This window comes from Cheilinus undulatus, linkage group 20 (assembly GCF_018320785.1).
Source record: "Cheilinus undulatus linkage group 20, ASM1832078v1, whole genome shotgun sequence".
NCBI classification, from domain to species: Eukaryota; Metazoa; Chordata; class Actinopteri; order Labriformes; family Labridae; genus Cheilinus; species Cheilinus undulatus.
The window spans coordinates 9,296,476-9,319,155 of record NC_054884.1 but is presented as its reverse complement, the minus strand read 5'-3'; the positions used below and the strand labels follow the sequence as shown (position 1 = coordinate 9,319,155).

The 22,680-nt window shown below is 39.5% G+C and overlaps 1 protein-coding gene across 1 annotated transcript in view; it reads right to left on the bottom strand.

Annotated features, from left to right (window-relative positions):
- The window catches only part of ca10a (carbonic anhydrase Xa), a 440,690-nt gene that overhangs the window by 56,258 nt on the left and 361,752 nt on the right, over window positions 1-22,680 (bottom strand). Inside the window, exon 4 of the mRNA XM_041816591.1 lies at window positions 7,131-7,316. Coding sequence (XP_041672525.1) covers window positions 7,131-7,316 — 186 coding nt within the window. The remainder of the gene's footprint in view (window positions 1-7,130; window positions 7,317-22,680) is intronic.

Here is a 22,680-nt window from a genome sequence, read left to right as displayed (position 1 = left end):
TCTTCAAAGACAGAAAAGGCCTTTTATCATGAAACATTTTAATCTGCTTGACTTTAATTACAAAGCCCATTTCCATAAAAGCTGGGACATTGTGTAAATTTGAATAAAAATAGAAAACAGTGATTTTGTTCTTTCTTTTCAACCTATATTCAGCCAAATGCAGCAAGAAGAGAGTCTATTTAATGTTTCAACTGATAACCTTATAATTTTTTTTGAAAAATATATGCACTGAATTTGGTGCGTGCAATATGTTCCAAAATAGTTGGGACAGGGGCAGAAAAGCTCAGAAAACACCCGAAACATTCCACAGGTTGTCAAGAGGTGATGGTACCATGATTGGTTATAAAGTAATGGTGTCCAATAGCAAAAACTAAATGCAACAACAATATCCAAATATAACTCAGACTAAAATATTAAGTCTAAAAAATTCAAGGTTAAAGAATGAACAAAGAAAATTACCTCTTCTGACATAAGTCTGTTTGTCCTGTCCAAAACTTAAACTTATATATTTGGCCAGTATGTACAGCTGATATACAGTGCCTATAAAAAAGTTTTCACCCTATTGGATTTTTTAGCCTTTACTTGATTTTATAAATCAATCATGGCCTATATTAGGTGATTTCTGCCTCCTTAAGTTTTAACCTATTTTGCTAACCTGTTGTTTGTGTAAGAATACGCGTGTATGTATGAATCTACGTCTGTCTGTTTATGAGTGTATGTTGTTGCATGTTGCAGCTGCTGGCATGCTGCTGTCTGTGGTAGTTGGGGTTCTCAGCCATGACTCCATCCAATAATGGCTGTGGAGGTCTGTGTGTAATGTGTTTGTGCTGTCCAGACACAAACGTGCCACCACTTCGTTAATCTGTCTTTTAATTTTTCTGCCACGTTTTTATCTTATCATTTGGTGTGCTCCATATGTTCTTAATTCTTGTCTAAATCTACTCTAAATTTTCCTGCTGCACAGCACTTTGGCTCAAACTCTGTTTTGTACTTAAAGTGCTCTATAAACACAGTTGAGTTGAGTATATTTTGGCTTTTTTAAACAAACAAACAAACAAACAAAAATAAAATAAAATAAAAAAATACCTGTTAATGTCACAGTAAAAACAGATTTCTACAAAGTAATGTCAATTGAATAAAAATCTGTCAGGTAAAATAAGTAATTTCATAAATATATACCCCCTTTAAAGTGACTGACCTAATTCAACAGAGGTGCTGTTGGTGCTAGTAGTCTCAAAATTAGTGAAATGGGATCCCCTGAGTTCAGTGAATGTGTTTAAGTGATTGCAATATAAAGACACCTGGGTCTGGAAGATCCAGTCTCTGGTTAATCAGTATTCATCGCTACCATTGCGACAGGAAGACAAAAGAACACTCCAAGCAACTCAGAGAAAAGGTTATTGAAAGTACAAGGGGATGGATGCAAAAAAAATTCAGAGGCACTGAACAGCCTCAGGAATTCAGTCAAATCCATTATCAAGAAATGGAAGGCACATGGCACATGTGTAAATCTGCCTCGATCAGACCAGCCTCACAAACTGAGTGACATTACTTTGTAGAAGTCTAAGAGTTTTTTTTAGAACATTTTAGTCAAAAAAGCCAAATCAGATTGACCATGGTTGATTTATAAAATCACTAAAAGGGTAATACATCCATTCATAGGCACTGTACCAACTTCAAATATGGGCAGATTTGTTCATATCTGCCTTTGCATAATTAGCTTGTTAAGCTAGTATCTAAATACAATATCATGCCAATAACACCTAGTTTAAAGGCGCACTCACACAGTCAACGGTGGTGTGATGTTCTCCATTTTGTCAAAGACTTTGTGAGGTAATAGTCCACCAGTTCATGAACAACATTCCTCAGCATGCAACTGCAAGGAAATTAGAGATTTCACCATCTATACAGTTTATAATATCATCAAAGTTTCAGAGAATCTGAGGAAATCTCTGAACACAAGGCTTGAAAAGGCTTTAAACAAATACTAAATGCCTGTGACCTTTGACCTCTCAGACAGTGGTAAACCGTCATCATTCTGTGATGGATATTACAACCTGGGCTCAGGATAACTTCAGAGAACCACTGTCAGTGAACACAGATTTAGAAGTTTAGAATCTACCACGCAAAACCAAAGCCATTAATCAACAACTTCCAGAAGCTGCACCCACTCTGGGCCCGTGTTTATCTGAGATGGACTGACTTAAAGAGGAAAAGTGTGCCGTGGTCTGATGAGTCCACATTCTAGATTGTTTTTGGATAGGATGGTCAGTGAGTCCTCTGGGCTAAAGAGGTGAAGGACTGTCTAGATTGTTATCACTGCAAAGTTCAAAAGCATCTGTGCAGATGTGGGAGTGTATTAATGCCCATGTGATTTGTTACTAGCACATCTGTGAAGGCAGCATTAATACTTTGACGTTCATACAGATTTTGGTGCCACATATGCTTCTTTTTCAGGGATGTCCCTTCTTTTATCAGTGAGACAACGCCAAGACATGAGTTACAACAGCATGGCTTCACAATGAAAGAAGATGGGGCCTGGACCTGCCTAATATTGAAATGTATCATTATGAAGAGCAAAACACACAACAAAAGTAACTCTCTGTTAAGAAACTTAATGTAGCTCAACAACAATGGGAAAAAATTCCACTCCAAATACTTCAACGATTAATGTCCTCAGTCCTCAGATGCTTACTGAGTGATGTTAGAAGAAAAAGTGATGAAGCACAGTGGTAAACATTCTCCAGTCCCAGCTTTTTTGAAAAATGAATCAGACACCAGCATCAGAATTAAAAGGTTTATCAGTGTGAACTTTATGTATCTTGTCTTTGTGCTGTATCCAATGAAATATATTGGTTTTGATGGATTTGCAAGTCACTGTACTCTGTTTTTATTCATATTTGTACAACATCCCAACTTTTTTGGAGTTGGTTTTTGTAAATTTTAAGTCTTTTCTTTGACTGATTATGAAGCAACCTTGGAAACTGCAGACAATTCAGGGTATTTTAGGGACATCTTTCACCAAAGACAGCAGACTGAATGTGGAGGAAGTGTATTTTTTTATATGCAGTCCTCACTGAAATCCCATTTACTTCCTGTTTTTGTGCATCCTCTTTTATTCAAGCCTTGTCTGCGGTAACATCTTGCATTATTAAAGTGTCTTCCTTCCATCAAATCATTCCTGTGTTTGACTGACCATGATATTACATTTAATATTCTGTCAAACCCACAGTTACGTTCATTGACAGCATCTTTAAATATATTTTCTGCAACAATAACTGAGATGGCAGATCCGCGATGGTTAAAAAAACTTTAGAGGAATAAATGCTTATCATAATTCTGCATTACTGGTGGACAGTGGTGCAACTTTGAAAAATATAATGCTGTCAAAACAAGTCCCTTTATCAACCATCATATGTGAGTTGTTTTGCATTTTGCAACCAAAAAGCTTGACAAAATAAAAAAAGAAATATGACAGATGTTTTAGTCTCTCGCTGATACTGAAGTCCAACACATCATTGCAATTCAAAGCAGCTGCATGGAGCTCAACTCAGGCAACCTTTAGTAATATTAAGGTTTCTTGTAAGTAAATCAGGTACCAGCAGGCCTCTAATTGGTCTTACATGTGCAACTAACATGCATGCATATGTTAGATATGGCACTGTATGCAGATGGAAACAGAACATATGTAGATACACAGAAGCAAAGTGTATTACCTAGACACAGAGCTACTCGACCCTGCTAAACCAAGGAGCCAAAATGTTGAATAAATACCATTGCAAGAGCCACAATCTACACCTGGGGTTGTGAATCCAATTACTATTTTTTTTTTAAATATCCATATTAATTAGAGCATACAAGGAGTTTGGTTTCACCTTTCTTTTTTATATTTTATCTTTATCTGTAGTCAATTAAAAATTATTTGAGTACAAAATCTAGTTTAAGCCATCAATTTTTATCCCGAATGTCAACTTCGCCAGATATTTATCAACTCCTAGATGATGGTGTTGTTCATTTTACCAAAAGCACATCATAATCTGTTATTTTATTTGAATTATTTATTAGCTGATTCAGCTAATCTTTAAACAATAACTAGTATATTTAAAGAAAGATTAGTATATCATGGTTTGTATGAAAGATAAAGTTAGAAAATCATGAAATTCTGCTCTGGATTTTGTTGTACATTATCAAGGGCATGGGAAAATAATCTGATGAAAACAAAACAACAACCACAGCTTTAGGGTGGAGTTATGGGTAGATATGGCGCTGAAACATAGCCTGGGGTACTGTTAGTAGGACTGTTAGGTAGGAGGGTTGCCACAACCCCCTGGTTGTCGTGTGTATGTTCTAAGCACTTGAAAACTGTTGGTGGTTGCTGGGCGTATTACCAGGGGTGCAAAGGCCCAGACAAAAGAAATGCTGTTAAGCTCGACCTTGGCTGCTGAGCGACACGCGTACATGTCAAATGTGTTGACACTGACTCTGGCTGCCCTCCCTCCTCTCTTCAGCCCGGGGTTGTGGAACATGAGGACCTGTGAAGAACTGTTAGCGCTCTACATGCCTAAAACCTCTGCACAGTACTGTATATATATTAGTGTGTCTGATGAAGTTGAAAAAATCAAGACATGATGGTCAAAAACATCGTATTTTGGAAAAACAAGAAGTTGAATTAAAAATTTGTACCTACACACAAGAAGCAGTTATATTTACCTTAAACATTCTCTCTGGCACACATCTGATTGAAATATACACAGACAAAAGTAAGACTGAAAGTTAAATCTGACGTTCAAAGCCTACTGTATGAGTGTGGGAAACACACAAATCAGGCTTAAGGCTTTCCAGGAGAATTATTTTTCCAAGCAAGTCTTAAAAGGGCCACAAGTTGCCCTTGTTAAATGTTAAATGTGTCATTTTTGTGATTTAGAACTACACAAAAATATGTTTTGTATAAGTTGGTGCAGGGCCATTAAATAAAATTGTTTTCAGTTAATATACTGTAAATCTAAATAAGTTGCCCCAGCTCATACAGTAATCTCCCAGTTCTCCTGATTTAAATTTTGCTTGGCAAAGTCCACAGTTTCTGTGCAGCTGTGTGGCCTTTTTGGTACCATCTGTTTTCACTGTTTGGAGTGCACATCTATTAGCTATAATACGGTAGCTGCAGTGATAAGACAGACTCACAGCCTGCAAGCCTCTCCCCTTCTCAGCCCGTCACCTGTTGTCCTTACTGAGGCTTCTTTACCTAACAGTTCACTTTCCATTTGTTCCAAATGCATGATTATGACCTTATGAGAGGCAAAGAGGTTAAAGGTGCCAACACAAGACTTGTGCCAGAAATGTTACCAGAAACAGTACTGATTTCGGTATCCACCTACAGCTCCTTTGATTTTTCCAACGTAGGTGAAAAGTTCAAATATAAAACAGGTGCAAATGTGGCACGTGTTGGATGAGATAAACCACATGCTCTGTCATGCCTCATAATGTCAGCAAAGCATTTCTAAATTTAACAACACACTGCAGAGAAATGTGTCACCCATTGCTGTAAACCCATTCACTCTGGGTTAAAATGCTCTCAATATTTATCAATTACAGGCCTAAGTGCTTGGCATAAATGTGTTGGAATATCAAGTGTCTGCTGGCAGACATAAGCAGCTGTTTCTATGGTTGGATCTGTTCAGGATTATTGACTATTGTTTTTTTAAAAGGGGACATTGTTTATTTTAAACCCCCACTGTCTTAAATTCTGAACCTTGGCAGTGATCGGGGGTTCTTTGGAATTTGGCAATGAGCTTAAAATGAAATATATCTCTCAGCATGTCAAATTTAACCACATTTATTTACAGTTGCTTTATTGCTGTTTGATTTCAAAGTTTAACTGGATTTTTGTGCTATATCTGCCTGAGACTATGGGATACAGTGACTATAAAAAGCATTCAAATCCTTATATGTCAAAATCTTGTATTGATTTTATAAGTCTACAGTAGTATATAATTTGTCTTTTTTGACCAAAAAATGACAAAGAAAACTCTTTAATGTCAAAGTGAAAACAGAGCTCTACAAAGTAACTTCAATTAAAGTCTAGCCACATATTCTCTATTGAATTTAGTAATCACGCACACTCACTAGCCTGATTCAGCTGTGTGTTTAAGAGTTTCCTGGGAGGACTCTAGCCTCGCCTCCAGTCCTGGACTTTGAGAAACAGCTATTTTGTTGCTGGAAAATAAATCATCTCCCAAGCCATAGTTCTCCTGCACACTGAATACAAATGCCCTCTAGGATCTTCCTATACCTGCTGAGAAGCATCCCCACTGCATGATGCTGCCACCGCCATGTTGCACAGTGGGGGTGATGTGTTTGAGGTGATGTGCAGTGTTTGGTGACCACCAAACATGGCATCTTGTCTGATGGCCAAATAGCACCATTTTGGTCTCAACAGACCAAAGAACTTTCTCCTACTTGACCATGGAGTCTCCCACATGGTTTTTGGTGAACTCTGGTCCAGATTTAATCTGAGTTTTCTTAAACAGTGGCTTTCTCTTTCATTGTAACTGAACTCTCGGGGATGTTCAGTGCCTTGAATATTTTTTGCACCCATCCCCAGACTTGGATGTTCAATAACCTTTTCTCTGAGTTGTATGAAGTGTTCTTTTGTCTCCATGGTGTAATGGTAGCCATGAATACTGATTAACCAGTGTCAGGATCTTCCAGACACAGATGTCTTTATACCGCAATCACTTGAGACACAATTGCTGCACTCAGATAATCCCCATTTCACTAATTTTGAGAGTACTTGCACCAGTTGGCTGGACCTCAGTTGAATTAGGTCAGTCACTTTAAATGGGGTGAATATGTATGCAGTCATTTACTTAAGATTACATATTTTTGTTCAATTGACATAATTTGTGGAAATATGTTTTCACTTTGACATAAAAGATTTTTTTTTGGTAATTTTTTTGTCAAAAAAGTCTAATTATATTGACCATGATTACTTAATAAAATTAATAAAAGGGTAAAACATCCAAGGGGATTAATACTTTTTATAGGCACTGTATGTGGAGTTAAAACAAACATTTTTCCTCACATCAATAACAGTGCATCAATCGTGGTTATCCTTTAATGTCCGTACTCACCTCTCCGGAGAAGGCCTGTCCGTTCAGCAGGTGTTCAGATCCCTGCCCGTCCTCGCTGCCGAAGTGTAGCCGGATCTCCTCCAGACGATGGCTGTACGTCATCGGACCCCCAGAGATGTTCACCAGGTGCTCCTTGTCCAGTCGCAGAGAGACGTGGCGGCCCGTGTTGTACATCGTCCCTCCCACCTGGAGAAAAAGCCAGACAAAAAGAACCATTTAACAACGCTGGAAGAATATTTGCCTTAGAAGATGGAGCGCATGTTTCAGAACCCACCAGATGTAAAAATAGACTTCAAAATAAAAGCCTCACAGACTGAGGAATAAACACACCTCTGTATCACAAAGACTTCACACGCTCTTACTGTCTCCTATAAGTCTCACCATGGTTACTGTTTTATCTTTAATACGTACACAGTCTTTATTTTTCCAGCAGCTGCTTTATTTCACACCACAAAAGAAGAGCAGCTCTTTGTTTGAGTCACAACAAACAGATGAGGTGTGAAAGCACCCACAGCTTTTGCTGCTATATGTATTCTGTGTGGGCGGAGTATAAAGTTCAGTAGAAAGAAAGGAGCCTTGTGGATCGAGAGAATCAGGAGGATCGATTATAACTTTAGTGATTTAGCTCACAGTGAGAGTTAGTTATGTTAGTGTTTCTGTTAAGTCAACATTTGATCCTCTTTCAGAGATGCTTTCATCATCTCCTACCTCTGAAAAGACTTGGTCCCTGAAAATCCTGGTAAATGGGACCTCCCTAGATGTGACTTATAAATATCAACACCTTTTTTGGATTAGTATTGTTAGTGCTAGCCTCCTGGCTAACATTTAACTCTTTCTAGAGGTCTTTAAAACAGCTCTTCATTTGGTACCAGTTTAGGTTTTTAAATGTGGATGAAATTATAATATGAAAAAAATATGAAAAAAAGGAAACTGGCACTCAGATGGGAGCTAGCTAGTGTGGTAAATACAAAAGAGCTGACTCACTCATTAACAAAGCATCACTACTGGGTCTCTTACCCCACAAGGTTTTTTTCTCAGTAGTATATCAGCATCTCCATTAACTGAGGGAGAAAAGCTGTTAAAGGGGCTCAGCTAGAGTTTTATGTTTAGCTGCAGAGCCTGTATCAGACAATAAGCATTACTGAAAGAATTTCAAACTTAGATTCATCTGACCACAGAACAGTTTTCCATTTTGCCTCAGTCCATTTTAAATGAGCTTTAGCTCAGAGATAAGGCTGCATTTCTGGATACTGTTTACATGTGGCTTCTTCTTTTCATGATACAGCTTTAATTTGAATTTGTGGATGGCACGCAGGGTTGGAATTTTGCCTTTTCATCTACCTGCCATTGTCCCTGGTGGATTCAAATATCTACCAGCCACTATCATTTTTACCAGCCAGCTTTTTTTTTTTTTTTTTTTAACAAACAGCATTATTTAGTGAGTGTTCATAATGATAATAATATAAAAATCGAGGCTTACAGTACTTGAGTTGTAGGCTATTTATTAAGGTGAAGTTGTTGCTCTAATAATCCAAACTGTTGTTTATTTCAACCAACACGTCTTGTTCTTGACCATGCAAAAATTTGCTGTGCAACCTACAAAGGCACTGTAAATCATTATCTAGCAAGTTTCAGACTAACTAGAATTTTCATTTTGCACATTCTCTGCAGTCTCAAGCCAAAATTCAATGTTAGCATTAGCATCAGCATTGGCTCAAACACATCTTTAGCAGATAAACCAGTTGAAGTGAACAACTAGCGTCATATACAGAGTCAAATCATTTCATCAAACAGCTGCCTGTAAACCGGCTCAGAAGGTCAGTAAAAACAAGCAGAAGAAGGAGTTTAATTTCTGCTGATTACTCATCACTCTTTTAGGCTGCTTTTATTTACATGTTCAGTCAAATTCACCAGACACTGCTCAGGTTAGCTGGCTGGTGGTGGTAAAAATAATTGGTGTACTTCCCAACACAAAGAATCTCCTGAATGAAATCCCTCAGTTTTCTCTTTCTATTGCACTCATGTATGCTTAACAAATGTATTAGACCACTAACCAAAGTAAGGTTTATGCCACAGCTGCCCTAAATTAACAGCATTGGTAATTACCAAAGTTAATACACCAATATGTAGAAGCTCTCTATCCCAAATGATATTTTTAATGCTAAAATATAATTACTATTGTTATCCATGAAGTTTCAAATTTACTGATTTACAAAAAAAAAAAAAGAATTGTAAAGCACATTAATATTTCTTGATTAATATGTCAAATTATAGTTATTTACTTGCATTCCTGAACAGAAAAATGAGTTTTAGTAGTTGAATGTTATGCTTGATTAATTTCTGATTTCTCAGAGAAGCCCAGTGAGCCGACTCAAATTTGGGTGTAAAAAGATGAATTCAGTTTGAAATTCCTCATTCCTGTTCATAATGGTACAACGTGGAGAGCTCTCTGAAAATGAAAGAGTCCGCATTAAAGCACTTCATGATGCTGGATGGTCTCTGACACAAATATGTCAGGTGGTCTAAAAAATTTGTCAAGCACTGTAAATGTGCTGGAAATATCTCCCATACTAATAAAAATCAAGAGGACTGATTCTTACCACATGCAATAAGGATTTATACTCACTTTCATTTGTAAGCTGTTGGTTTCTTTTAAAAATCTAACCAAGCTGTACTTAGTCACCTAACAGCAGTATAAAGTCCCAGTGTCCTCATACGAGTACTTCCTGTTTGGCAGTGTTGTAGCTTCTTACTGCTGATAAAACTTGTTAAATTTGCAGCTGTATCAACAAGTGTTTCCAAGCATAAATAAACAGGTTTAATCATAAAATCTGAAGTTTGTACCTTGAACAGAATTGCGGCCATCTTTAATGGACACTGGTAACTGTAATGTGCTTTAGTGACCACAAGATGGAGGGCAAAGTGTCCACAAATGAGGCTAACAGGTCTAAGTTTAACACAATTAGGAGTAATAGTGCAGGGAACCCTAAATGTAATGTCCTCATATGAGGGCTCTGGGACATAGGAGGTTAACTACTGTATAATGTCTTATCCCCCATGGTCTTGTCCATATGGATGCATGCAACACTGAACGCTTTTCAATGCTATCATTTTGGCTGAGTCTCTGTGTAGTTGCTGCTGCAGTAATTCATTTGTTTAGTAAAAAACAAGTGAGGAAAAAGATCCCTTGAAGTGTTTTTCGTCACTCTCTTTGGTCTCAGTAATGAGGAAACACTGTTGTCTTACATATTTGACAGCTTAGGAACACAAGTTTAGTTTGGAGCGAGTATTATCAGCTGAGCGTACGCAGGAGCAGTCCTTAGGGATTTATTTAATCAGGCAGAGACGTGAGCACTTGGATGGACAAAGACAGAGAGGAAAACGGGACAGCTTCACAATCGTTACATGGAGAGGTTTTAGGGGAAACGTGGTGTTACAAAAGGCCTGAATAACGATCTTTATCTGTTTAGTTATTTATAATGAGGAGTTATTTCAAAGTGATCCATTGATATTCACACCACGACTCAGGCTGGACTTCCAACGCTCTCATCTGCCTCCCTCTCCCCGTTCTCTTTTTCCTTTTTCTTTCAAACCGATCACCCGCCCCCCACACCCCCTCCTCTAAATTCCCAGAGAAAGAAGTCTGCCCACACATTGTAAATATTTTATAGAAGCAGAGAAAAATCGATGATTTGAAAGGAGAAAGAGAGGAAGAGGGAGCGATGCAAAGAGCAGATAAGTGCGGAGGAGAGAGGCGCTCTGGACGTCCAAAGAGAGGACGAGAGAGGGGAAAGTCTTTTAGGTTTCCTGTTGAGGCGGCGGGGCTGGGGTGAGAGCCCTGAAAAGGCCAGAGAAATCTCATCTCCCTCAGGAGCTGCTCTGGCTTTTATTCATGAGGAGGAAGAAGAAGAGGACTGTGCTGCAGCGCGGTAATGAAGGACGCTGTGAGATAATAAGATCAAAATATGAAGCCATGCAAAGACGCAGGATTTCACAACTCAGGCACACCAGATATCCTTCAGTGTGCGCCCTGACATGTGTCCCAAACATCTGCATCAAAAACTCAACTTTATCTGTCCTTCAAACTAAACAATCAAGCTGTTTCTGATTGTCTCCTTGAAGATCCACAGGTCCATTTGAACAAACTTCGACTGTGTTTTTTCATCTTATGTAATCAACCTGATGTTAAGAGTACCTCAAGACAGTAAAGAGATGCAGTAGGCATTGAATTAAAGCTCTGTTAATAGACCAAAGAGAAGTTGTCACAAAGGAGTTCAGCTGGCGTCTCTGGCCATCAGTCATCATCCAGTCGGACAGGGAGGACCAAGGACCAAAATACTTTCTTCTGCATGCTTAGATACCAGGAACGCCTCACTGTCTTGCTCAGCAAACCGATCACCCTAAGTGGAAGTCCGAGTCTGTGGTTTATCTTAGCCTGACAGTCTGCGGATCAATGGCTTATGCTGCCAAGGCAGGTGAACTCTCTACAACTTCTATGCCCTCACCATTCACAGAGATGCATTCAATGGCAGCATCCAAGGCATCCCGAACCTCCTGGATCTTTGTTTTGGCCCAGGAGAAGCTCACAGCGTCATCAACAAAGTCCAGATCTGGACTTGCCAAATGACTCCACAGTTCACTGCTTCTGTCACCCGCCCCATTATCCAGTCCATACAGGCACTGAAGAGTGTAGGGGCTCTACCTCAATCAACTGGGAAGAAGTCAGAGGTGGAGCCAACACACTCCAGAATCCTCCAAAGGGCATCTCCACTCACCAAGTCGAACGCCTTGTATAGTATAGTACACTACTTAAATCACAGAAATCAGTCCCAGCCACAACTTAGTTCCAGTGATGTTTGCATACCAGTAGGAGAATCATCTACTGACACCACCACCGTGAAAGTCCACAAAATTATAAACAGTTGGATGTATTAAGAATGGGTGTGGGTCAACTGTGCTGCTGATTAGGAAGTTAAGGGAAAGTATTTCTTCTTATTAAAGCAAAGATGTGTAGTTGAGTCGTTCCAATTCTGATACCAGTATTGGAATTACATCCGTTCTGCTTTAAATGCAAGTATTGGTATTGGCAAGTACACAAGTACCATTTGGTTCCACTTCATATTTTTATTCATTCAGCCATGCTAAATGTTAGCGCTATAAACCCCAAATCAATTATCCTTAAATGCACGAGCTATTGATTATAGAGGGATAGTTGTTCCTTGAATGTGATCGTTAAAATGCCTTCCAGGCGCTGCTGTACATGGAAGTGACATAGTTTATGAAAAGTTAAAAAACTTTTGACCCACAAATTCTTGCCTCTTTCTTGGTTTTCCTCTTAAAGCTAGCTGTTGTGTCATCCCATTGACACTACTGATGCCTTTGAATCCCTCGCATCAGCGTTTTCAGCCGGCCTGGAACTTGTGTAACTTTTGGGGACTTTAACCCTTTGACTTCCACACTAAGCAATACATCTGCAAAAAACGATTTGTTGGTAAAATTGTGTTCCTACCTCTTCTTTCAACAACATTTCAGGTTTTATTTTTCAGATTACCCAATCAGGACGCAGATATGCAAGTCAACCAGCTGTAAAACCCCATCCTTGAAAAAAAAAAAAAATCCTTTTCCCCTCCTGTCAGTACTAAACTGCCCACTTTCTGTGTATTTTTTTGAAATCCTGAAGTCGTCAGAGTTAGCTTTGAGCTGGGGTTCACTTACACTTTAAATACAACAATATGGCGGCGAAAAAAAGGACAACCGCATGGTTGTAATGCAAGTTAAAGGGTTAATAATTAAATTCACACCAGTAAGAGCGATATTGAACTTGTCTTTTTTTTTTAAGATTTATTTTTGGGCCTTTATTAGATAGAGGAGGACAGTGGATAGACTCAGAAACAGGGAAGAGAGTGGGGAAAGACATGCGCTTAAAGACCACAGGCCAGAATGAATGTCTTATTTATCAATTTTAATCCAATTCCAATAATTATTTACCCCTGGCTGGAATGCTAACTGCCATATTTCTTTTTCTTCATGAGGGTCTGTCAGCCAATGGCAGGCTGTTCCGTAATCACATCATGTTGCTCAAATAAAGCAAAGTGTAGAAAGAGATAGTCTGTGATGCAGCCCCCTGTATTATTGTTATTATAATATTTAAAACTCAATAATCAGCAGGAAAACAACTTTAGGGTCACAGAGATGCTGTATATTTTGATTTTATTTGTTGAGCCATGTTCTGAGTCAAATATAGGTCTAAAATAATTTGCTAGTCTGCACAGTCAGTCCAGAAAGTTCACACTTGTATTGGGTCAGTAGTATATATCCAACACCAAAGACAACTTTTTCCCTAAATTAAGCCTTATAGTTGAGGTTTTTCCCATGTCAGACTACTTGTTTGATTGGCTTTCAAATATCCACTTGTCTGTCTTTAGCCAAAGGCCTCGATAGTGGCCTGATCTAAAAGCATGTCAACAATTCTGCACAGAAAAGCAGAAATAAATGAAATCATAGTGGTAATATTGACTTTCTTGTACCTTTTATCCTCTCACAATTGCTTCATGTGACCATTACATGTTAAAACACTTAGTGCACAGGGTGACATTTTTGATATCCCCAGCTAATTTCTGTAGTTCAGGCTGATTGCTCGTGCCGAGGTAAATGTCTGCGGGCTGGGAGGCGTGGGTAGTGGAGTGTGGCTGGGTGACAAAGGGGAGGAGTGTAATCATGTTTGTCTTACAGTGAAACAGAGATACGGTGAGCGCGTACAGTAAGGAGCTCCCGCTCTAATTGGTAATTCCTTCATTTCTAGGATCGATATCCCCCAAGAGCAAAGCAGAGTGGCATGATGGGAGATACTCCTCTGCTGATACAGAGAGGAAAAAACACAGAGAAGTGGAGCGTGATGCAATCTTAGAAATGCAAATGATCAACTTTATAAGTGCGATTTTGCAAAGGAAAACAAACCTCCTCCAGAGCGATGGAATCACTGTGTGGAGTACAAATGAAAACATAAAATCATTCATATTTTAAGTGCGATAAGGTTGAAAGGGATCATATTTATCCAGCTGCTGGGAGCTGCAGAATAAATGAAAACAGCTGAATAAAAAGTTGCTCACTTCATTCGTCGTGTTTCTACTGCAACAATTACCAGACAAAGTCAATGTGGTGGAAAGGTTGCAAACAAAGCAGAGGCACAATATTCCAATCTTATTATCCCACGGAGCCTCGGCACTTCTGCGAGCAGAGAAGTAATTATTAGCAGCAGGTTGTGAAAGTTCATATTTTCATTCTGAATAAGTTCCTGAAAGTCTCCAGCGTTTTGTACCTTATTTATAAACCCAACCCGTAGGAGAAGCAGAGGACTTTGTGATGCTTTTATAAGAGAGATAAAGATGGCAATAAACAAAAACACAGCTGTTTGTTCATCTCATGTTGAATATTCTATTATACTGTCTGCACTTTTACACTAATGGATCCTAAATCACATTAGATGAGCTTTTCTGCAATCCAATCTTTTTTGAGCCTCAAACTTTGCAGCACATAAACATCCAAACTGCTTCAAACCGAGGGTATGGGGTCTAAGCTGTGTCAGCGTTCTAAAGCTGTTGTTGCACCTATGAGCATGCTCTTATCCCACTCACTTTCCTGCTGCAGCAAACACAAACCATAGATGATTTTAAATATTCACTCAGGGAAGAGGCTTTTCAGGTGGACTGCATGTGAAATCTTCCTCTCAACACACCCTAAGTTTTGCATATTCACATCTGGAGGTAGGGATCTGGAGGTAGGGTCTGTGCAAAAGTTGTCCATGTTTGCACATAATTAGTTTGCCAGGTGAGCCCTATTAAAGGAAAACTACTTAAGAAGGATGTTCCACATTATTAAGCAGGCAACAGGTTTCAGCAATATGGGAAAGAAAAAGGATCTTTCTGCTGTCGAAAAGTGTCAGTGCAACGCCTTGGACAAGGTATGAAAACATTTGATATATCATGAAAACTTAAGTGTGATCATTGTACTGTGAAGAAATTTGTGGGTTTGTGTAGAAAAAGACATAATGAGGAAGGTTTATCCCAGACAAATTCATGGGATTAAGAGAGCAGCTGCTAAAATGCCATTACAAAGCAGCAAACAGGTATTTGAAGCTGCTGGTGCCTCTGGAGTCCCACCAACCTCGAGATGTAGGATCCTCCAGAGGCTTGCAGTCGTGCATAAACCTACTATTCAGCCGCCCTATCCAATGCTAACAAGCAGAAGCAGTTGCAGAGGCCCAGAAATTCATGAAGACTCATTTTCAAACAGTCTTGTTGACTGATGAGTGCTGTGCAACCCTGGATGGTCCAGATGGAGGAGTAGTGGATGGTTGGTGGATGGCCACCATGTCCCAACAAAGCTAAGGAGGTGGTGGAGTCACGTTTTGGGCCGGAATCTTGGGGAGAGAGCTGGTAGGCCCCTTTAGGGGCCCTGAAGGAGTGAAAATGACCTCAGCAAAATATATAGATTTTCTGACTGATCACTTTCTTCCATGGTACAAAAAGAAGAGCAGTGCCTTCCGTACCAAAATTTTCTTCATGCATGACAATCTACCATCTCATGCAGCAAAGAATACCTCTGTGTCATTGACACGTTCCTGATTGTAAGAAATTCATTATTTATGGCATAGTTGCCAAAGGTGTACATGGACTACAGATTGGAAAAGAGGGTGGGGGAATAGGGTGGGATGAGGGGTAGTAGGTGAGGGATGGGGGCGTCAACTCATGTATTTGTCTTTTAATTTTCTGCTGCATGTAAAGCACTTTGTGCTACATTTCAATTTATGAAAAGGGCTATACAAATACAGTTTGATTGATTGATTGAATGGCTGTTATGGGCATAAAATGAGAGAAACTCATGGTGTGGCCCCATCCTCCCCTGACCTCAATCCTACTGAGAACCTTTGGAGCATCCTCAAGCTAAAGATCTATGAGGGTGGGAGGCAGTTCACATCAAAACAGCAGCTCTTCGAGGATATTCTGACATCTTGCAAAGAAATTCAAGCAGAAACTCTCCAAAAACTCACAAGTTCAATGGATGCAAGAATTGTGAAGGTGATATCAAAGAAGGGCTCCTATGTTAACATGGAACTTGGCCTGTTAAGATGTTTTTGATTGAAATAGCTTTGATTTCAGTAAATATGATGCAAATTCAACAAATGACCATTTTCAGTTCTGTACAACCTATAAAATGTTTGTTGGATGTTTTGTACAGAGCATAATCAGCCAGTAAAAGTTGATGTAGGTGCTTGTAAATTTGAAAAAGAGCTCGAGAGTTCACGTAAACCTGACTGTTGTAAAGGACTGTAACTTGGTCTTATGTGGACGAAAACCTAAGTATACATCACGCCCTCAAACGCAGCCCGGCAGTGAGCTCCTACGTGCTGCTGACAGCTGTGATCTCCTCTCGCCGTGCTGCATTTGTTTATTGGCGCCGGTGTGTAACAATGTATGCGTGTGAGATGTTGTGTCAGCTGTCACGCTCCGCTCTGACGCTGTTTGTTTGATTTCAGTTTCCATCTAAATCAAACCACACTGGCAGCTTCCACTGTCTCTTAACGTGTCTGACACACTCGTTGTGATGATGTTGGAGTGGCTGTGAGGAGAGTACACACTCCACTGTGAGTACTCCTGAATTTTAGTGCCTCTGTTTGTCTCCAAAAGAGGAGAAATCCTAAACAGAATTGTTGGTGGGTGCCCACCTGTGTGGTTTACTACGCTGTATCTGAAGTAGTTTATAAGTGTTATTGTCAGGCTCACATGCACCTGCCTGGAGAGACTGTTTGAAAATCACTGCTGCTGTCCGGGCTCTGATGTCGCATTTGATTGCTCACATGCAGCAAAATAAACCATCCAGGTGTGCAGGGTCTAAAATGTAATAACTATTCTGTTTACACTAATATCTATGTTTATATTCTGCATAATTATGGCCTCCATTACCTTTGACAAGAGTGTTACAATTCTGATTACAATCTGGGGATCACATGAGTGCAGTAAATGTGTGGAAGGTAATTGTATTACAAAGACACCAATGTCTGGAAGGTCTAGTCATGGGAGTAGCATGGGGGGGGGGGGGGGTACTGCTTACCAGGGCCCACAGTGGGAAGGGGGCCCAATGAAAAGTGTGTTTTATTTTTTTTTCTTCATAATTAGTGTCATTATTAAATCAAAAGCGACTATATGAATTGGTCAGCAGAGTGAAATTTGTTTCGTATAGAACAAAATAAAACTCTATTAACTCTTAGGGGTCCACAATCATGACAGCGTAATTTCATCATGAATTTTGTCACTTGACAGCATGAAAACAAAGCCACATTTTGCATTGCAATCACTTTGTGTGGAAAGCATGATCTTTACGCTTTCTTTCAGTTTTTGTTTGAAGTAAAACAGGAAATATGATCATTTTAATTTGATATAAAAATACATTTTACACATGGGGACAGTGGACCATGCTGTACAGGACTGACAGTGGTATTTTTTTCATAATCTCACTATGTTGTTATTTCTTTTAGGAAATGACGATATGTTGTTATAAATAACAATTAAAAAAAATAGATCTTTGTGGAGTGTTGTGTTTTTTGGAGGCTCTATCTAATACAATTTATTAAACGTAAGAAATAAGTTGAGGTAGTGCTGAAAAAGATTATACCAAACATGAGCATGGTATACTTTTTCTGAGTGGTTTAATTTGTCAAACGGAAAATTTACAAAATGGCAAAATAGCCAGTGGACCTCTGAGGGTTATGGTTAAAAAATACATTAAAATGCAGAGATACAGTATTTGTAAAAATGATGCAACATATGCTGCTAAGCCAGCTGGTTAAGGGTGGCCCTGTGTCATAATCTTTCTGGGGGCCCGAAATCCTTAGGGTCTAGCCACTGGTTAATCAGTATTCCTGGCTACCATTACACCATGAAGACAAAAGTACACCCCAAGCAACTCAGAAAAACATCCCCCCGCGTTCCGTTAAATTCACCATCAAGTAACGACTATTCTGAAGGAGCTACAAGCTTCACCAGCTGAGATGGGAGAGACTGCATACAAACACTGCTGCCCAGGTTCTTCATCAGTCAAAGCTTTATGGGAGAGTGGCAAAGAGAAAGCAACTGTTGGAGAAATCACCTGGGGATCAGACGCCATGTTCTGCAGACACCAAACACTTCACATTACTACAAACACACCATCCTCACTGTGAAGCACAGTGGTGGCAGCATCATGCCGTGGGGATGCTTCTCAGCAGTCAGCCCTGGAAGGCTTGTAAAGGTAGAGGGTAAAATGTATGGAAGACGATCTTATCCAGTTTGAAGATGACTACAGCTTTGACGAAGATTTATTTTCTATCCAACAGAGAATTTTATGTGGGCTTGAGAAAGCCCAATCCCTGTGCAACCTGACAGAACTTGAGCAGTTCAGCAAAGAAGAATGGAGAAAATTTGCATAGCCTTACAGAGACCTTTTCACACAGACTCGGTGCTGTGATTTCAGCCAACGATGCATCCATTAAACACGACCTGCGGCTGTGGATATTTTTGCAGTCACTTATTTAACATTACATATTTATGTTTAATTGCTAGTAGCATCTATTGAAGTTCAGACAGGAAACTCATGCCTTAATTTGTCTAGTAAATGTAGCTTATTTCACAAAAAAGATTATCTTTTCTCCATAAATTAAACAAACAACTTTGCTAAGACTTAAGATTTGCAGTGTATTCCACAATGGACTCATTTCTCCTGCAGAGTTCAAAGAATTAATTTGTTCTGAGAAGCTTCCAGAAGCTCTGGAGCCGATGAAGAGGACTGCAGAGCGTCCAGGACTCCCTGAACAGAAAGTGATGATCACATTAGGAGGTAATAGTCTGACCAACATAAACAAGTCATAAAAGAGATCGCTGGCTTTCTGGGGCCGACCTGGTGCTAGCGGTCAGGTACGGTAATAGAAAACATCAGTGGCATGCTGGTAATGAGAAAACACCAGAACATCATCATTATGGCAGCACTCAGATCAATAAAGTCATTTACCTCTTGTTACAGGAAGACGATTTCACTAACTACTGTATATGTTCTGCTATTAGACGGCAGCATGGAGCATTCTAGATTTAAAAGGCACCATTAAGTAATGAAAAAAGATTGGAGCTGACAGAAAATCTAACAACGCTGCAGAAAATAATAAGTCAGAGTGCTGCATGTGCCACCAGGCAGGCTGGAATAGTTAAGAGTGGAGATGATGATAAGCTACATGAATACATTAGACAGTAAGTGTGAAATGCACACGTGCTTCAGCAGTCATCAGATGGGTTTTAATATCTGCTCTAAAGGCCTGCAGCTGTACGCACTGAATCATAGAGAAAGTGTAATGTTTCTGATTAAAATACAATATGACTGCTGCTCTTTCATTAAGGTGTGCAGATAAGGAGAGTAAATGGGATGGATGGAGATAGAGGGGCTGTGCTGAGAGAATCTGGGAGAGCAGGAGAGAAAAAAATACAGGAAAAAAGGCAAGATGAGATGGATTAAAAGAGAGCGTGGCTGTGTGGAAGCATTCTGGTGAAGATGTGGAAGCACAGCAGCTCTATTAATGTGACATGATTAGAAAGATTGGAGGAATTTAGAAAAAGGTTTAGAGCGACTTTGCCATCCACAATGCTGATAATTTGCTCAAAAACTGTTTCCAAAAAATATTTTAAATGTCAGATTAAATGTCAAATCTCATTCACTGTTCTGATTTCTATCAAATAAAGAACAAATCATAGTCCTCCTACAGAGCCGAAACAATCATGAGACAGTCTTGACAAATACTGAGCAGCATTAGATGCATTTATTTCAGCTGTCTAGCCTGTTAAACCTATGATTTCATGGTGGAAGGTCATCAAAGTCAGCTAGGTGTGTAGGGCAAGGTGTCAAAGGTGGGCCAAGCAAAATACCCGCAGGACGACCGACATTCAAGACGGGTTTGACCAAAGACGTGCCATGACTTTAAATTCAAGCCCACATCATGGCGCATTTCCTCAGCTTTTCACACTAAGTTATATAAACAAGTACGCTGTTTCCTAAAATTTAGTATACAGGTATAGACCTTACAAAAAAATGGTACCTTGACACAGATGCTCAAATACCCCTTAGATAGAACCACCTATGGGAACATTAATGATTTTACATTAGGCAGTAACATCTAGTAACATCTTTTTGTGCCCTAGCACACTTGTGTATGTACAAAGTCTAATAGACTAGATGGTGGAACAGTGTCTATAAAAATATTCAGTATTCCTGGCTACCATTACACCATGAAGACAAAAGAACATTCCAAGCAACTTTGAGAAACAGCTAAAAAATGTATGAGACACTGAACATTCCCCAGAGTTCAGTTTAATCCATCATCAATAAATGTAAGGAATATGGCACATGTGTACATCTACTTAGATCAGGCCCTCCTCACAAACTGAGTGACCATGCAAGAAGGAGACTAGTGAGAGAGGCCACCAAGACATCTATGACTACTCTGAACGAGTTACAAGCTTCAGCAGCCGAGATGGGAGAGACTCTGTTTCCTGGGTTCTTAACCAGTCCAAACTTTATAGGAGAGTGACAAAAAGAAAGCCACTGCTGAAGAAAACTTATTAAATCTGGACTAGACTTCACCAGAAGGCATGTGAAAGACTCTGTGGTCAAGTGGGAGAAAGTTCTTTGGTCTGGTGAGACCAAAATGGACACTGCACATCACCACGGACACACCATCCCCACTGTAAAGCACAGTGGTGGCAGCATCATGCTGTGGAGATGCTTCTCAGCAGCTGACTGTGGTTAGGCTTGTAAAGGAAGAGGGTGAAATGAATGTGCCAAAATGTGTGAAGTCCTGGAGGCACGTTGAAGAGTTTTTTGTAATTTTGAGGGGTAAAAAAAAAAAAAAAAAAAAAAAAAAAAAAAAAATTACATTGACCATGACTGATGTATAAAAAAATAAAAGGGTAAAACATCCAAGCGAGTGAATAGATTTATAGGCACTGTTTATATGTAATTGGTTTTCAAATCTGCCAGAATGAGAAAAAGAGAGGCACGCATGGCAACCACTCATGTAAACATTTAGTTGTTCTCTCTGCAGACCATGGAGTCCATCCTGCAGGCTAAGGTTATGCTATAGGATGATCTTGTGTAGAAATACAATGTATCAACAATCTATCACAGACTTAACTCTAGTAATTGCAGATACATGTTCACAGCATGTTAATTGTAACAGTTCAGTATGAATACAAATGCTGTGACACCCTACTAAATACCTATACTTAGTTTACAGCTGAAAAAGTGGTTGGGGGGGTTATGTCTCTCTCTAAAATCAAACAGAGGAGCTCAAACAAATCTTTATCTGATGCTTTCTGTATGTTGATCTTGAGTGATTGCAGAGTAAGCTCAGAGAACATTAAGCTATGGTACACAAGAGAAGACTGGATGAGCCAATAAGTTATGCTAATTCACTGGTTCATTTTGGTGTGCTGGAGTGTGATCCAGACTAGATGTCCAGCCCTCCTCTCTCTCTCTACTGAGAGTCTCTGAACAGTCGAATAAAGGCTGTTAAACTCAATGGGTGGAATGAAAAGCAATTAATTAGAGCCTGTAAAACATTTGGAAACCAATTGAGGCTCCACACCTCAGGGACCTCATTTATAAAAATGTACTTGGATTCCATTTTAAACTGGACGGAGAGACCAAATGCACATTGATACGCATCATGTACAAAACCAACTGGGCTTTATTCAGACTGCTGTACATTCACACGCACTATTTTCAAGAAAATCACAATAATTAGAGCCTGAAATTTGAGGTTTTGTTGACAAAATGTTTACCAAACTGCATGAATACTCAGTTATGACAACAGCCTGGGCTGAAGAGCGGAGGATTCTTTGGCCGTCGATCTGCATAATTATATTTGATTGTAGGATTCCTTCAGAGTAAAGTGTGCCGGGGGAAAAATATAACCAGGAAACATTCTGAATCAAACTGCAGACATATTTCTCACACAGAGACCACTTTTTCTCTGACGTCAAGCTTAAGAAATGACCCAACACTGCACTCTAAGTCTTATATTCCAGGTTTATTATTCTTCTCGTTAAAACAGCCCATTTAAGAAGTTGTGAAGCAACATAAATCTCAGCAATATCAGTTTATTACTGAGGCTATTTTCAAGAGCAAAATTGAGCCTTAAAAACCGGCAAAGCTGGATTTAGATTAACAAGCACAACCATAGGCATAACTGCATGATTTTGCACAAGTACAGCTAGCACTGAGTCTCCACAAGCAGCTTGCAGTTTTGGCTTTGGTGTGTTGTTGTAACCAGGAGAGTTCACACAAGGACTGGGGGGTCTTCTGCCATTCTTCTATGCAAATCCTCTCAAGCTCAGTCAGGTTGGATGGAGGCCTTGCTGCTGAAAAACACCCCCACAGCATGATGCTGCCACCACCAAGCTTCACTATTAGGATCATATTGGGCAGTTGATAAGATAGAGTAGAGGCCAAACAGTTCAGTCTTGGTTTCATC